The sequence below is a fragment of the Musca domestica genome, unplaced genomic scaffold (assembly GCF_030504385.1).
Source record: "Musca domestica strain aabys unplaced genomic scaffold, Musca_domestica.polishedcontigs.V.1.1 14, whole genome shotgun sequence".
NCBI classification, from domain to species: Eukaryota; Metazoa; Arthropoda; class Insecta; order Diptera; family Muscidae; genus Musca; species Musca domestica.
The window spans coordinates 128,743-146,865 of NW_026712192.1; the positions used below are offsets into that span (position 1 = coordinate 128,743).

General features: G+C 37.2%; 1 protein-coding gene across 12 annotated transcripts in view; it reads right to left on the bottom strand.

The window, feature by feature from the left end:
- The window catches only part of LOC101901288 (uncharacterized protein DDB_G0283357), a 162,249-nt gene that overhangs the window by 8,561 nt on the left and 135,565 nt on the right, over nt 1–18,123 (bottom strand). For 10 of the 12 annotated variants that reach the window (XR_009341689.1, XM_059119062.1, XM_059119061.1 and 7 more), the window contains 7 exons: nt 15,300–16,191; nt 15,062–15,221; nt 14,817–14,991; nt 8,865–9,007; nt 7,604–8,288; nt 4,577–5,422; nt 4,245–4,510 (listed from right to left, as the gene is read on the bottom strand). Coding sequence is in view for 11 of the 12 variants with exons in the window: in XM_059119062.1 (XP_058975045.1) it covers nt 4,245–4,510; nt 4,577–5,422; nt 7,604–8,288; nt 8,865–9,007; nt 14,817–14,991; nt 15,062–15,221; nt 15,300–16,191 (3,167 nt within the window). In the remaining variant the exon portion in view is untranslated. The remainder of the gene's footprint in view (nt 1–4,244; nt 4,511–4,576; nt 5,423–7,603; nt 8,289–8,864; nt 9,008–14,816; nt 14,992–15,061; nt 15,222–15,299; nt 16,192–18,123) is intronic. The other 2 variants (XM_059119064.1, XM_059119054.1) reach the window with 1 other exon arrangement.

An 18,123-nucleotide genomic window follows, 5' to 3' on the forward strand; every position in this document is an offset into this window, starting at 1 on the left:
ATCCCGGACTAAATCGTTATGGGTGTGAAAGAAGTCATGATTTTACCAAGTTTCTCCAAGGCTACGTGGAAGTGAATAACGTATTTTCAACTTTAATGTAATATAAACAAGTAATAAAACATTATTCCAGTGCAGAGCTAGGCAGAGAAATTCAAAATCATTTTGTGATAGTATGTGTTTTCACATAAAAACCAGTAATGAAAGTCTTAAAGCCGGGCGGGGCCGACTTTATGATATCCTACACCACTTTGCAATCATACACGATATGATTATAATTATAATTTAAATTTCAAAGGATTAAATATGCCGAAGCATTTGTATCTTTTAAATTCGGACTTGTATTGCCCACTTGACGCACAATTAATTTGAAATCGGACAAAAATATATATGGGAGCAATATCTAAATCGGAACCGATCTCGATTAAATTTGGCAAAGATATTTCTGAGCTGTATTTGATATATTTTTCCCTGAATATCGTTGTTACGGAGTGCATATTACGGCTATGGGTAACAAATATGGCAAATCGAATGAATAGTATATATGGGAGCTATAGCTATATCTGAACCGATTTTCACCAAATTTAACATACTAGCTTCTAGACTCAATTCGTTCGTAAGTGCCAAATTTCATCCAATGTGGGCAAATATTAGACGTTTGGTGCAAAATCAAAGGTAAATCGGACGAAGTTATATATGGGAGCTATATCCAAATCTGAACCGATCTCGATAAAATTTAGCAAATGTATTTCTGAGCAGTATTTGATATATTTCCTCAAATATTGTTGTTACAGAGTGCATATTACGGCTGCGGAGGACAAAAATAACAAATCGGAACGATATATATGGGAGCTATAGCTATATCTGAACCGATTTCGATCAAATTTGGCATACTTATTTTCAGGTCCAATCTGATCGTACGTGCAAAATTCCTTGGGCCAAACAAATGATTTGTGCAAAATTTCATCTGGATAGGGTAATAAATGCGAACTGTACTTTGTTTCCAAAAATACATGGACAGACGGACGGACGGACATGCATAAATCGACTCAGAATGTGATTCTATGCAGATCATCAAAAGGAACTGTGGGTCTATCCGTTTCCTTTTGCCTGTTACAAACAAATGCACAAAGACATAATACCCTGACCACCTTGTGGTGTAGGGTATAAATATTGAAAGTGTCTCGAGATTTTTTCCTCTCCATTTTTTTCTTTTTATAACTGTTTTTATATTTTTTGAAGAGTTTTCGAGACTTGCATTCTTGAAAGATCCTACAAGAGGAGCCTACACAAGGATTTGTTAAAGAGCCTTCGAGACCTGGATTTTTTAAAGAATATTTTTTGAAGAGCCTTCGGGACGTGAATTGTTTAAAGAATATGTTTTGAAGTTTGTTTCTGACGTGAATTTTTAAAGAATATTTTTAAATAGTGTTCCAGATATGGATTTTTTAAGGAATAGTTTTTAAGAGCCTTCAATACGTGGATTCTTAAAGAATATTTTCTGATGAGAATATTTAATTAAAGAATATTATTGAAAAGCGCATATGTGCGAATTGTGGGTTTTCAAAGAATATTTTTTGAAGAGACATTGAAAATTTTTATTTGCAGAAATTCATATTTTTATAAAAACAAGTAAAATAGTATCAATCGGTTTTGCCGACAGATGTATTCCCCCAGCCTTCAGTTATGATTATTCAAACTGTTGACCCTTTATGGGGGAGGTTCCGAAGCAGTTGGCCAATGTTGTCCAATTCGTATCTGACCTAAGACCGATGTAAATATTACAATGTGTCAGATTTGGAAAATGTGGAATTGTGCGTGAGGTAGCAAATATAGCGGACCGAAGTATTCATCTAATTCAGATAAAAATATTGGTACGTGCAAAATTTGAAGGAAATCGAAAATGTATGTCCAATTTTATACGAATTCAAAAATTTCGATAAATTACATATTCATATCAGATTTCTAGTTAAGAGAAATATTTAGATATAGCAACTAGCAAAGAATCGCCGACTTGTTCGGCAAGTTATGACAGATATAACCATTGGAAATTGTGACCCTTTGTGGGTGAGGTACCAGAAGGGTTTGGCAGATACATATATCAACTTCACAACAGATCCTATGTTAGCAAAAATATTTGGATGTGTGAAATTTGAAGAGAGTCGGATGCTTATTTCGCATTCTTTGAGCGTTTTGTTTTTCAAAAACCTTGAACCCTATGTGGGGTAGGTACCAGAAGAAATGGTCCGATCTGTACCATCTTTATAACCGATCTTGTGTTAATGGAAATATTGAGATGTACCAAGTCTGTATTGAATCGGATGTTAATTTCGCGTTTTATGAGCTTCATGAATATTCAAAATGTTGACCCTTTGTGGGGGAGGTACCAAAAGGAGTGGAGCGATATATCCCAATTTCACCCCAGACCTTGGGTTAATAAAAATATTGTGATGTGTGAAATATGAAGAAAACCGGATGCTTATTTCGGATTTTATAGTCGTTTTAGTTATTCAAAACTTTGACGCTTTGTGGGGTAGGTACCAGAAAGAATGGTCCGGTCTCTACCATCTTTATAACAGATCTTAGGCTGATGGAAATATTGAGATTTGTCAAGTCTGAATGGAATCGAATGTTAATTTCGCGTTTTATAAGCTTCATGAATATTCAAAATTTTGGACCTTTGTGGGGGAGCTAACAAAAGAAGTGGACCGATGTACTCCATCTTCACACCAGACCTTGGATTAATAAAAATATTCCGATGTGTGAAGGTAATCGGACTCTTACTTCACATTTATAATAGTTTTAATTATTCAAAATTTTGACCCTTTGTGGGGAAGGTACTGGATGGAGTGGACCGATGTTGTCAATTTCCGCACATAACCTAGAACTGCTGCAAATATTAGGATTTGCAAAGTTGGAGCAAAATCGGATTGTCATTTTTTTCTCTGTGCAGCAAAATATTTTCTTTGAAAATTTCGACCTTTTGTGGGGGAGGTACCAGAAGGAGTGGACCGATATTGTCTATCTCCGAACTTGATCTAAAATTGACAACAATATTACGATTTACCAAGTTTGAACCAAATCGAATACTCTCTTCGAGAGTAATCGTGCGCAACAGCCAGCTAGACAGACAGACGGACGGACGGACATTGCTAGATCGACTCCAAATGTCCTGAAACGAATTTGGTCCAAAGAGACCTAAAGTCTAAAACCGTAATTTCGATGAGGCACGTTTTGATCGTATAAAATGATATATACCCTCTCTAGCCACATGGCTGAGGGTATAAAAAATTTGTTTATTTCACTTTTTCCAATTCGCTGGGTTGTGAGAAATGCCAAGTGGACTTGCGAGTATTCGTTTTTAGACTAAAGCCCAAAGGAGTTCAGGAGGAGTTCTTAGGTCAAATGTTGTTAAAGCCCTCATATATTTTTGACCATATACAAAGGGGCCCCTATAGTTTGAGATATATTTCGTAATATTTAGTATAGAGCTCTTAAATTTGATAGAGATCATTGGATTACATCCAGAATCATTGGTACAAAAAATGGGGCATCCTCCGCTCAGGAATGACTTTCATGTTCTAGAGAGAGTGGTACAGAGGTATAAAAGAGAGCCTCTAGATCAACATGGCAATCAAGCAAGCCTGAATAGAATTCTCTCTGAAGCGGTGACAAAAGTTATAAAAGAATATAGAGTGAATGCTGTCCTCGGACATTATGTCCCACCCAACTCAGCTGGGGAACGAGAGCTGCCACAAGCAGAGCAGAAGAGTTTTGGATCAATTGAGATTTGGAATAGGAATAAATTGAAATTGCAATGGGCAGAATGCCTGCATATGGCAAAGATATACATGGTACGCTGTAGATCTTTAATTTTTTGGCCTTATGTTTTTTACTAGAAAGCTTCGCAAGCTTGCTAGATATAAGGAAGAATATCTCACATTCCTTTACAGCATAGAAACCAGGCACTCTTTACCTTTCGCAACTTCCTCAATGAAAACTTCCTACTGAACTCATTTAATCTATTTATTGCTCTTCAATGGTAATTAGTGTTTTACGGAGACTACCTGAAATTAACGTTTCCGGATAAAGACAATGTACCAATGATTTTCAAATGAAATAGAATCGAAGCTAAGGTTGTTTATCTTTAAATCTTACCCAACCAGGTTTGTCTTCCAATATTTCTTGGATCTCTTCTGGGTCCTTCAGTCTTAAATAAAACCTATATACCCTTCAAACTAACTTACCTTAGAATTATTTTTTGTATTGGATTTCTCCGATGAGGATAAATTGACACCATTACTTGTTGCTCCAGCTATTGCTGCTGTTCCTCCTGCTGCTCCTGAGAGATGGTGATGATTATTGTTGTTCGAATTGGCAGCTGCTGCCAGTAGTTGGGCAAAATTGCCATTAAAATGCAAACCATTTGCAGCATTTGATGATGATGATGTTGTTGTTGTTGCACTGGTTGGAACTCCAGCTGTCAGGAGTAATGGGGTGACACTTGAGGCATCTAAAAAGAAAAACAAAGGAAGATTAATATAAGACAAAAAATTGAGAAGGTGATGCAAAAACCTACCTTTAAGTAAAATTCCATTGGTGACGGTGGTTTGGCCATTGAATGTTGTTGAGATTGGAGGCGCTACAAGCGAGGATGTTAGTGATGAAGATGACGATGATGATACCGGTAGACCACCACCATTTAGGACGGTGATTTTCCCATTGGCATGATAAAATGCGGTTGCCAATGTTGTGTTGTTGGAGGTGTTGCTGTTGTTGTTGTTGTTGTTCAAGATATTCAATTCGGCACCACCTGGCAGGCGACACAATTCATTGGCTGCCACCGCGGACGAAGTGGCGCATGGGGAGTTTAGTGAAATGCCATTATTGAATAATTTGCCATTTGTCAGGTTCAATTTGGCACTGTTGTGAGCCGCACCGTTTGCCATTAAACTACTGCCGCCATTGGTCAGTATCATTTTCTGGCCATTGACAAGGACATTGGTTGTAAGGTTTTCATGCAGAGCGTTAATACTACTAATACCACCAACAATACCACCTCCAAGACCCATTGTACCACCACTACTACCACCACTCCCAGCACTGGAGGACAAAAGTGATGTGGTGTTTAATACTTTTAAAAATTTGGCCGCTGGTTGTTCACCATCTTCTGCGGGCGATGAATGCTGTTGTTGCTGTTGATGTTTGTTGGCCATTGCGATGTTGTTGTTGTCCCTCATAATATTGTGGGAGTTGTTGTTGTTGTTGTTGTTGTTGTTTTTCTTGCGACTACCACCACCAGCACCACCGCCACAGCCATTATATTGTAGTTTAGGAGGTTGTGATGATGACGAGAATGCCGCTGCTTGTTGGCCATGGTTGAGGGTCATTTGGCTGGCCGATGGAACTGCTGCAAAGGACGCGGCTGCAGAATATACAAAATGGATTCAAAATTGATCATTCACATTCAATCCTAGGCCACATTTTACACAACAAAAATAAGATTGAAATGATGATAATGTGACAGAAATTTTGAAGTGGTTGGAACGAAGGAACAAGATTTTGTACAAAGAGTATTTGGTGGTCGTGGTGGTGGTGGTGGCCTTCTTAACGTTTGCAGGTCAGTCTCTGGTTATAAAATTTTTTTTCTCGTTTTGTTCTATTCATGAGATTTCAGTTTGTGGGAGGAGGTGGTGATTGGTTTTTGACCCCAAAAAGTAATGGTGCTCATAGTGGAGGGATAACAAATCAGGTTTTCGTACTTTTTTTTTTTGGAGGACATATATTATTTCCAGACTTTTCATGATTTTGAAACAGGATTTGCAGTGAGATGGTGTTGGTTGGTTGTTTTTGTGATGCAAATATGTTGGCTTCTGGGTTGTTTTTTTTTTTCTTGGGTGTTTTCAAATTTTGTGTTCTTGTGTGTGCTGGCATTATTTTCCAGGATAATAATATGTAATCCAATTTTTTGGTTTCAGGTCCACATCCCACATAATTTGAGAAAATGGAAGTTTCCCCAAAATATTCCTTTTGCTGAGTCCTCCCGATTTTGTTTTCTTTCTTTTTTAGTTTTTGATTCTTTTTTTTTCGATTTTGGCCAAATTGTTCTTTTTTTTTTGTTTGTCTAGGGCTTAGTTTACACTAAATGGCAACCACGCAACGCTTGCAACATAATCGCTGTTGAGGTCCGACGACGATGATAATTGGGAATGGGTGGGAGATTAAATAAAAAAAGAGAGATTTAAAATAGAGTAGAGTTATGCCAATGAATATTTAAAAATTAACTAAAATATGTGGAAGAGGGAAGGGGAGAGTGGTGGGTTTTTAATTAAAGAGAACTACGGAACAGCAAGAAAAGCTTATTTAAAGCCCAAAATATGTCTTTTGGCTCTAGATTAACCTGGAAGTCTTTGAAGAGGTCTTTACAGGCCTGGCCGATAACGAGGTCTTCATAGACGTCTTTACAGGTATGGACGATAAAGAAGACTTTACAGACCTGGCCGGTAAGGCAGTCTTTATAGACGTCTTTACTGAACCGGGCCGGTAAAGCAGTCTTCATAGACGTCTTTACTGGGCCCGGCCCGGTAAAGAAGTCTTCAGAGACTTACTTAATGGGCTGGGCTGGGCCGGGCCGGCAAAGAAGTCTTCATAGAAGTTTTTACTGGCCTGGCAGGTCAAGAAGTCTTCATAGAAGTCTTTACGGCCTGGTCGGTAAAAAAGTCTTCATAGACTTCTTTACGGGCCTGGCCGTTAAAAAAAGTCTTCATAGACGTCTTTACTGGACCGGGCCGGAAAAGATGTCTTCATAGACGTCTTTACTGGTCCGGGCCGGTAAAGAAGTCTTCATAGACGTCTTTACTGGTCCGGGCCGGTAAAGAAGTCTTCATAGACGTCTTTACTGGTCCGGGCCGGTAAAGAAGTCTTCATAGACGTTTTTACTGGTCCGGGCCGGTAAAGAAGTTTTCATAGACGTCTTTACTGGGCCCGGTCCGGCAAAGAAGTCTTCATAGACGTCTTTACGGGCCTGGCCGGTAAAAAAGTCTTCATAGACTTCTTTACGGGCCTGGCCGGTAAAAAAGTCTTCATAGAGTTCTTTACGGGCCTGGCCGGTAAAAAAGTCTTCATAGAGTTCTTTACGGTCGTGGCCGGTAAAAAAGTCTTCATAGAGTTCTTTACGGTCCTTGCCAGTAAAAAAGTCTTCATAGACTTATTTACGGGCCTGGCCGGCAACAAAAAGTCTTCATAGACGTCTTTACTGGGCCGGGCCGGAAAGGAAGTCTTCATAGACGTCTATACTGGGCCGGGCCGGTAAAAAAGTCTTCATAGACGTCTATACTGGGCCGGGCCGGTAAAGAAATCCGTCATCTTTACAGGTCAGGCGTGTAAAAAGTCTTCATAGACGTCTTTACTGGGCCCGGTCCGGTCGGCTTTGGTCTTATAAACAAATTATAGAATATTTATATATACATATATACAAAACAAACAATTACACAATTAAAATAATTAACAGAATTTAAACTTATATTTTTCCGAACATTCCGAACCAGTTATTAGCTACTTTTGGTGGAAATCTTTACCGAAAATCCAACCATTGTTTCATACATACCATTATTGGTGTTGGTAACTCCTTGTGCGGGTGCTGATGTTGCGATAATTGTGGCGGCAGCCGAAGCGGCGCCATTGCCAATTGTTCCAGCTATGGCATGGGCAGTCACCGTGCCAACTCCACCAAGACCACCATTGGCTGCTGCTGCTTGCAATTTCAAGCCATTAGGAATGTTAACGGTCACATTGCGACCATTATTGTTGATCACCCCATTTATGGGGGGCGATGACGAGATCAGTGATGACGACGATGAGACGCCACTCGATGAGGACGGTGACGGTGAGGGAGTTGAGGGTGTTGGCGAGCCACGTGTTATGGCCGTGGCCGAGATATTTTTGGCCGTCAATGATAGGGGCACACTGCTGCTGCTGGCGCCATTGGCCAGGCCAAAGGTTAGCAAGGCATTGGGACTGCCAATTGGGGGGCTACCAGAAGCAGCAGTAGTATTGGCTGCTCCACTGCCACTGCCAGCAGCAAGGACCTGAGTTGGTATGGCCACAGCTTGGATTGTTGTTGTAATTGGATGCTTGCGCTGCTGCTGCTGCTGCTGCTGCAACACCACATGGTTGCTGTTAATGGTAATGGGTGATGATGTTGAATTGTTGTTGCTGTTGTTGTTGGTGGAGTTGCTCGAGTTGATTTTAGTTATCACAGGCGATATTGCGGTTGGCATAGCAGTTTGCAACTATATTTTATAACAATTACAACAAATACAATTTGCATTTGATCAATAAATATGTTAACGTGTGTGTGTGTGTGTTTGGGTGTAATATTTTAAACATAATTTTATTTTTTTTTTAATATATATTTTTTATATTTATCATAAGGGTATATATATAGGTATATAGTTATAATGAGATCGTTGGCATTTTTTGTGTTGTTTTTGTTTTAACGATTAGGCAAACATGGTGGTATTGAGGGGGAAAAATGTATTTCACAAAGAAAATAAAAGAAAAAACAATAAGAAAATAATTAATTGAAATTATGAATTAATTAATTGAATAAAAAACTACATTATTTTTAATTTTCTATAAAAAAAATTAAACTATTTTTTTTTTTTGACTGAAATTTGTGTTGGGATTTCAGAAATTAAAAACAAATGTTTCTTTTTTGCCTTTTTTGCCAATTGTAAAAAGTGGTGAGTGGGGGGAAGGGTGGGTATCTCTGTAAGTGTGTGGGTCCACCATCCTACATGCTACTAACACTGTATCTCTTTCATCATCATTATTGATGAATGCAATTGATTTTTTCTATTACTTACACCAGCGCCAACTGGTGATGACATTGCATTGCTGCTGCCGTTACTGTTGCTACCATTACTGCCACCACTGGACAGCGAACTGGATGAGCTATACAATGTACTGCCACGGCTAGATGAGAGCGAATGTGTATCATTAATGGTATCTGAAATAAACGAAGAAAGAACATTTAAATTAGAAAAATAAATTATTTCAAAAAAAGTAGCAAATCTAAGACGGATTTTTTTTTAGATTTCCAAATAAATTGAGTATTAATAAAATTCCAAAATTTCGAATGCGAACTTAGTTGTTAACCTGAAAAAATTGTGTCATAAAACATCTAGAACAGTTAAGACTTCAGGGACGTCTTTTAATGCCTGGCCGGTCAAGAAGTCTTCAAGACGTCTTTACTGGAACGAGCCGCTCAATAAGTCTTCATAGACGTCTTTCCTGGGCCGAACCGGTCAAGAAGTCTTCATAGACGTCTTTCCTGGGCCGGGCCGGTCAAGAAGTCTTCATAGACGTCTTTACTGGACCGGGCCGGTAAAGAAGTCTTCATAGACGTCTTTACTGGACCAGGCCGGTAAAGAAGTCTTCATAGACTTCTTTACTGGGCCAGGCCGGTAAAGAAGTCTTCGTAGACGTCTTTACTGAGCCAAACCGGTATTATTTTGTTGAAGAATTTTTAAAGAAGGGCGAAGTGGAATGTTTGAGGCTTTGGCAGCATCGTCCTTTTTAGGAAAGTAAAAAAAGAACATTTAGACCCCCAAATTCGGAAAATTGTCAATTTCACCTATAAAATCTTTATTCCTTTATTTGATACTGATAATTTTTAGGCATTGTTGTTGTTTTACAGATTTTGTTTATCTGAAGATTTAAAGAGGATTTGAATTAAGAGCATTTTTAACTTTCTCGAAAATGATGTTCAGAGGACATTTGAGCATAATTTAAAAAACAAAAATTCCAAAAAATATTTGTATATAACATTTAAAACTTATTTTTATAGATATAAAACCTTCCAAAATTCGATGAAGAATATGCCTCCTCTTAACCCCCTCTGCCCTCTAAATTCAAGGACAATGGGATATATGACTACAATTCGGAAATTTAAACCAACAAAAAATCCTTGTTGATATATCAACTTTTGTAAAGATATTTTGTAAATATATACCAATCCAAACAGATTTCCTTTCTTTTAGGGCTAATATTGAAATTTTATGGAGAATATTTCGTTCATTGCTACAATCGATCTTAAATCACGACTTCAAGACATTTGGGGACAATTTGGGAAAATTAAAAAAAATTGCCATAAATAATTATTCCTGTTACCAAAATTCAAATTGATTTTTTTTACCAATTAGAACCCATCTACAAAATTCTTTTGGTCAGTGACTTATGATGAAATTCGATGTAGAATATAATTTTTCTTGAAACCTTGCGTCTAAATTGAAGTTCAATAGGACATATGGATACAATTTTTTTTAAATCTCAATATTTTTAACGAAATTCTATACATTTATACTAATGCAACAAATTTCCTTTGTTCTAGAACCTATATTGGAATTTTGAGTAGAATCTGTTTTTATTGGCTATTATTTCCCTCTACAACCGCGAGTTCTAAATACATTTGGGGAACGGTTTGGAAAAATAAAAAAATTCCATATTTTTATATCCAATTCCAAGCCCATCTTTTTACGAGCTCTTCTATAGTTTTTTTTTGTTCCGTGACTTGCTGTGAAATTCGATGTAGATTTTTTTTTTCTTTTGGTACATTTCTTCTAAAATATTCGGATTTCAAAAAAATACCAAATTCGAGAAATATACCAAATTAACCAAAATTAAAATCTCATTGTTTTAATGATTTAGTTTATATTTATAGTCATCCAACTGATTTCTTTTGTTTAAGGACCTATAGTGGAATTTTGAGTAGAATCTTTTTTTCTTTGGTACTTTCCCTCTAAAGTAAAGTACGGGGGTCCGTTGGACACGATTTAGAAAAATTAAAAAAAAAAAAAAACGAAAAAAAATTGTATGCAATTTAAAAATGATTTTTTTTACAAAGATTAAGCCCTTTTACAGACTTCTTTTGTTCGGTGACTTTGTGTAAAAGTCGATATGGAACCCAACTTCCCCTGACACCATCCTTCTAAATTCAATTGCTGTGGGACATATGGACAGATTTCCGAAAATCTTCCAAATTAAAAAAAAAAAAATAAATAAATAAATTAATGATGAGATTTAAGCCCAACCACTCAGCCCCAGGGAGGAATAAAAAAACTGCAACAAAATCAAACGCCATAAGTTTTACATTTTTCTTTTAAATTTTATTGAATGAAAGCAAAAAATGTGGGAAATAGCAAAAAATTTTAGAATAAGTTTAGATTTGTTCAATTTTTTTTTCATTGATATTTTTAATGAATTTGATATATTCAAAATATCCAACTCATAAATATATATAATTTAAAAAAAAAAAACAATTCAGCCTTCCACATATACTAGAAATTCAACCTTCACACACAAAAATCCATAGACGCATGAAAAATGAATTTATATATTCGAGTCGATTCCTCTCGAAGTTGCAGCAGCACATTTTGCAATTTTTTTTTTTTTTTTTTTTTTTTTTTTTTTTTTTTTTTTTTGCTTTACCTTACATTTGACTAAGAAAGAAAAGAAATAACTCGAATTTCCGAATTAGCATAAAGACAAGGCAATGTTGTTATTGGAAACCCCTTGTTGCACATATCGCGATGTACATACACACATGTGCAGCAAAGCGAGCAACAAGTATGGATGGATGCTTGAATATAAAAAACCAACAAAACTGTTTAAAATTTCTATTCTGTCTAATATTATTGAATTTATAAATAAATCATATGAATGCGAGATGTGTGTCCTTTCTTTTTGTTGCCACTACTGGCTGCAGTACACAGCAGCAGCTACTCTCTTTTCGCATGTAAATGCCATGCATAGAAAAAAAAAGTGAACAACAAGAACAAGACAAGCATGGCTAAGCTAAACGAGGCCGTCGGGCTAGAGATTTCACAATATCACAGTAGCAGATAAAGCGGGTCTTTGGGGTTTTTTCTTGCTCAAGTTGCATGAGATCTGGATACCTCTCCCACCCCTCTAACTACAAAGTTAACAACAAAAATAGAAAACCAATTTACTTTAAAACGAAACAAACTTGAGTAGTATGCAAAAATATGTCGCTTAAATCAGATTCAATACTTGATCTACTTTTTCGCTTTCAATTCCCAAGTCAGGTCAGAAAAAATCGAACAAATTTTGAATATTATTATTTTTATTTCTAGCAGTCCTAAATGCTCTGGGCGCGTTATTGTTACTGGCTATTTGGATTTTAATAATGCATTTGCTGCCGCATTTACATATTTCATGTGCGCAAAAGCGAAAAAAGGCTTTGCGTAAAAATTCGGAATTAACAATTATAATCTAGCTTTTGTAAAATGGCTTTGGCTGGCTGAATGGCTAGCTGTTATTATTGCTGGCGAAAGGACAAACCACCTATGATGGGTTTTATAAGACATATATTTAACTGAAATTATGCGTGGACCAAAAACGAGTTCTTACCATGGAGGTCTCAAAAATATTCATTTAAAAAAGAACTACTTCTCAACTTTTAGCGTTTTTTTTATAAAAAATACATTTTCTAGTCCCTTGGGTTTTTAATACACAAAAATCTCCAAAACTTAAAGAACGAAGAAGCACCTTTCAGGCCTCTGAGAAAACTTTTTCTATAGAAAATAATCTAATCTATAGAAAGGAATATCACAGGGCCCTGATAAGACTTTTTCTGTAGAAAATAATTTCCCAGGCGCCTGAGAAGACTTTTTTCTATAGAAAATAATCTCTCAGGCCCCTGAGAGGATTTTTTTCTATAGAAAATAATCTCTCAGGCCCCTGAGAGGATTTTTTTCTATAGAAAATAATCTCTCAGGCCCCTGAGAGGATTTTTTTCTATAGAAAATAATCTCTCAGGGCCCTGAGAGGATTTTTTTCTATAGAAAATAATCTCTCAGGCCCCTGAGAGGATTTTTTTCTATAGAAAATAATCTCTCAGGCCCCTGAGAGGATTTTTTTCTATAGAAAATAATCTCTCAGGCCCCTGAGAGGATTTTTTTCTATAGAAAATAATCTCTCAGGCCCCTGAGAGGATTTTTTTCTATAGAAAATAATCTCTCAGGCCCCTGAGAGGATTTTTTTCTATAGAAAATAATCTCTCAGGCCCTGAGAGGATTTTTTTCTATAGAAAATAATCTCTCAGGCCCCTGAGAGGATTTTTTTCTATAGAAAATAATCTCTCAGGCCCCTGAGAGGATTTTTTTCTATAGAAAATAATCTCTCAGGCCCCTGAGAGGACTTTTTTCTATAGAAAATAATCTCTCAGGCCCCTGAGAGGACTTTTTTCTATAGAAAATAATTTCTCAGGCCCCTGAGAGGACTTTTTTCTATAGAAAATAATCTCTCAGGCCCCTGAGAGGACTTTTTTCTATAGAAAATAATCTCTCAGGCCCCTGAGAGGACTTTTTTTTATAGAAAATAATCTCTCAGGCCCCTGAGAGGACTTTTTTTCTATAGAAAATAATCTCTCAGGCCCCTGAGAGGACTTTTTTTCTATAGAAAAGAATCTCCCAGGCCCCTGAGAGCACTTTTTTCCTATAGAATAGAATCTTTCAGGCACCTGAGAAGACTTTTTTCCTATAGAAAAGAATCTTTCAGGTACCTGAGAAGACGTTTTTCTATGGAAAATAATCTTTTAGGCCCTTGAGAAAACTTTTTTCTATGGAAAATAATCTTCTAGGCCCTTGAGAAAACTTTTTTTCTATAGAAAATAATCTCTCAGGCCCCTGAGAGGACTTTTTTTCTATAGAAAAGAATCTCCCAGGCCCCTGAGAGCACTTTTTTCCTATAGAATAGAATCTTTCAGGCACCTGAGAAGACTTTTTTCCTATAGAAAAGAATCTTTCAGGTACCTGAGAAGACGTTTTTCTATGGAAAATAATCTTTTAGGCCCTTGAGAAAACTTTTTTCTATGGAAAATAATCTTCTAGGCCCTTGAGAAAACTTTTTTCTTTAGAAAAGAATATCTCAGTCCCTGGGAAAAAACTTTTTCTATAGAGAAGAATAAGAAAGAAAGAATATTATACGCCCCTAAAAGGGTTCCTGAGAAGAATTTTTCTATGGAAAAGAAGGACCCTGAGACAAATTTTTTCTATATCAAAGAATCTCTCAGGCCCCTGAGAAGACTTTTTTCTAAGGAAAGAATCTGTCAGACGCTGAGAAGACTTTTTTCGATAGAAAAAAACCTTTTAAGCCCCTGAGAAAACTTTTTCTTTTAAAAAGAATCTTTTAGGCCCCTGACAAAACTTTTTTCTATAGAAAAGATATTTTCAAGCCCCCTATAAATCCTTTTTTCAGTAGAAAATAGTCTCTCAGGCCTCTGAAAATACTGTTTTCTGTGGAAAAGAATCTCTCAGGCCCCTGAGAAGACATTTTTCTGTAGAAAAGAATATCTAACCTGTTATATCCTAAGAAGACTTTTTTCTATTGGAAGGAATCTCTCAGGCTCCTGAGAAGACATTTTCTGTAGAATGGAATCTCTCAGCCCCCTGAGAAGACTTTTCTCTCAGGCCCCTGAGAAGACTTTTCTCTCAGGCCCCTGAGAAGACTTTTTTCTATAGAAAGGAGTCCCTCGGGCACTGAAATACTTTTTTTTATAGAAAATAAACTTTCAGGCCCCTGATAATACTTTTTTTTCTTTAGAAAAGACTCTTTCGGGACCCTAAGAAGACGTGTTCTATAGAAGAGAATCTCTCGGTTCCCTGAGAAGATTTTTTGTCTATGGAAAAGAATCTCTCAGGTCCGGTTGAGGACTCTTTTTTTCCTATAGAAAATAAAATGGATCCCTTACTTTTATATATTTAAAAATTATATAAAATATTAAATTTGTAACTCACCTCTCTCACTTGGAATGCTACCAACTTCGATATCGGAAAATATACCCGAGAATATTTGTTCATACTTTGGACCAAGTTCACGTTTTAAAGTAACAATACGTTTTTGCAAATTGATTTTATCATTTGCCAGATGTTCCCTTTCCGCTTCCAATTCTTGATTTTGTTTTTTGAAAGTCTACAGAGGTTGGAGAAAAAAAGAACGATTTAATAAAATCATATTTTGGAAATATAATCTCAAAACTTACCTCAACACATTTTAAAGCTTCACCCAGAATGGCTAAATTCGAGGTTTTTCGACGATCTTCATCCTTTAGCGATAGTTGACTTTTCAGCTGTTCATAGCATTCTTTTAAGTGGGCACGACGATTTTTCTCTAGTTTATTGTGGACTTCACGGGTACCGGCCCTGTGTGGTGGGGGGGTGGGGAATCGAAAGTTGATTGAAAATTGAAAGTTTTATCAGAAAATGCCATTGTTGACTTACCCATTACTTGTGGAACTTATGGTACGCCTTCTAGGCGTAACATGCCCATTTCCACCTGCAGATCCTGCCTGCTGGGATCCCAATGCACCGGTCATCATGTGCATGTAATGACTGCCGCCACCACCCTGTCGGGGCGGTGAATTCGATGTCAGTGCAAAACTGCTGGGATGTTGTTGCGTCGGTGGTATGTCATCGACCATCATGCTATTGCCTCCCCCGTTGCTGCTGCTGTTTCCTCCATGGTGGTGCTGATGATGATGGTGGTGGTGGGCTGAAAATTTATGGGAGGACATTGAGTGACTGCGTATACGAGATTGTAGGGGCTCAACAAATTTTCTACTGGACGTTGGCGGTGGTGTTAGGGGGGTGAATTGTTTGTGACGTGGCACAATGGACCCCGCGCCGACACCACCACCGCTATTGTTGCTGGCATTGTTCAAGGCCTGCTGCGTTTGGGTCAATGGGTATGACATGGCGGCCACTATGGGTATTTGTTTGCCATTTAGGGGAATACTAATGGTCTTGGTATTTAAGCCCGGCTGCGGGACAATTCGTATGCCACCACCAGAGGGGGTGGTGGATGCGGTATTCGTAAGCAACATGGGTTGCCGGGCGGTAGCATTGCCAAAGATCTCGCCATTACTATCGATTAGAGTGAATTTGGCGACAGTTGATAAAATGGCAGAATTTCGGGAATTCGAAATAGTTCGATTCCGTTGTTGCGGTTGTTGTTGTTGTTGTTGTTGTTGTTGTTGCTCATCTTCATCATCACACTCAATATCTATTAACATTTCTTCTTGTTCTTGATGTTGTTGTTGTTGTTGTTTTTGTGCTTCTTCAGGATTGCTGACTAGCATGAAGGAGGTTGCATTGGAGCCATTATTTTCATCTTCTACAGATTTCCAATATTTTTGGGATTTTGTTGTTATTTTTGGTGTAAAAGTGCGTAAGGAAAACAGGTTGTGGTGGTTTTTTGGGTTTGGGTGGGGGAAAAATGTAAGGAAATTAAAAAAAAAAAAAAACAAAAAAAAAATATAAATTAAAAATATAAAAACAAATTCAAACACAAAAACGGATGAAGATGGTAGGGTAGTAAGGAGCGTGCTGGCGCGGCAACGAAGATGAGCAACAGACAGTAAAAGGAAAAAGCACACAAAACAACAATGTGAAAATGTGGTGGTGATGATGGATGAGAGAAAGCGAGTGGTAGGCAAAGGGTTGGAAATTCAAACTAACCTATAAATGTTGTTGCAAAAATTCAGAGAGTTTTATTTTTATAACCTCAGCCGTATGGCTAAAGAGGGTATATCCCATCTGATACGGACAAAATGTGTCTCATCAAAATAATGGTTTGAGACCCTAGGTCCCTTTGGAACAAATCCGTTTCAAGACACTTGAAGTCGATCTAGGGGAGTTAGTCCGTCTGTCTGTCTGACCGATAAATCTCGAAGGGAGTATCCGATTTAGTTCAAACTTGCTACATCGTAATATTATTATCTAACTTAGATCGGGTTCGGAGCTGGGCGAAATCGGTTCACTCCTTCTGGTACCTCCGCCACAAGAAGTCAAAATTTGTGACAATGTAATTTAGGTCATGTAACAAGAAAAGATCATCCAATTTTTTCCAAACATTGTAAATCCAGATATTTTTAAAAAGTGTTAGGGCAGGCCCGAAAATGGACAATATCGGCCCACTTCATAAAGTACCTCCCCCACAAAATATCAAATTTAATAAATAATCACAACGCTTAAAAAAATGTAAAATAAGAGCCGGATTGTCTTCAGATTTGGCACATTCCAATATTTATATTTACATAAGATCTGGTGTCAAGATGGAATAAATCGGACCACTCCTTGTGGTACCTCCCCACAAATGGACTAACATTTTGAATAACCACGAAGCTCATAAAACGGGAAATAATCGTCCGATTACTTTCAAATTTGGCACATCGCAATAATTCAACTAACACAACATCTGTTGTGAAGATGGAATACATCAGTCCAATCCTTCGGGTACCTCCCCCACAATGGGGTCAAAATTTGGAATAACTAAAATGCTCATAAAAGGCGAAATATGGACCCGATTCTCTTTCCATTTTACGCATCCCAATATTTCTATAAACGAAATATCTGGTGTGAAGATGAAATATATCGGACCACTCCTTCTGGTACCTCCCCCACAAAGGTTCAAAATTTTGAATAATCAAAATGCACATAAAATACGAAATTATCATCCCATTATTTTCAAATTCGGCACATCTCAAAATTTCTACTAACATAAGATCATGTGTGAAGATAGAATATATCGGACCACTCTTTCTGGTACCTTCCCCACAAAGGGGTCAAAATTTTGAATAATCATAAAACTCATAAAATGCGAAATAAGTATCCGATTCTCTTCAAATTTCACACATCCCAATATTGCTATCAATACAAGACCTGGTGTGAAGATGGAATATATCGGACCACTCCTTCTGGTACCTCCCTCACGAAGGGGTCAAAATTTGGAATAACTAAAATGCTCACAAATTGCGAAATGACCATCCAATTACTTTCAAATTCGACACATAACAATAATTCTACCAACACAAAATCTGGTGTGAAGATGGAATACATCGGTCCACTCCTTTTGGTACCTCCCCCACAAAGGGACCCAAATTTTGAATAATCATAACTCTTATAAAATGTAAAACAAGCATCCGATTTCCCTCAAATTTCACACATCCCAATATTTTTAGTAACAAAGAATCTGGTGTAAAGATGAAATATATTGGACCACCCATTCTGGTACCTCTCCCACCAAGAGGTCAAAATTTTGAATAAT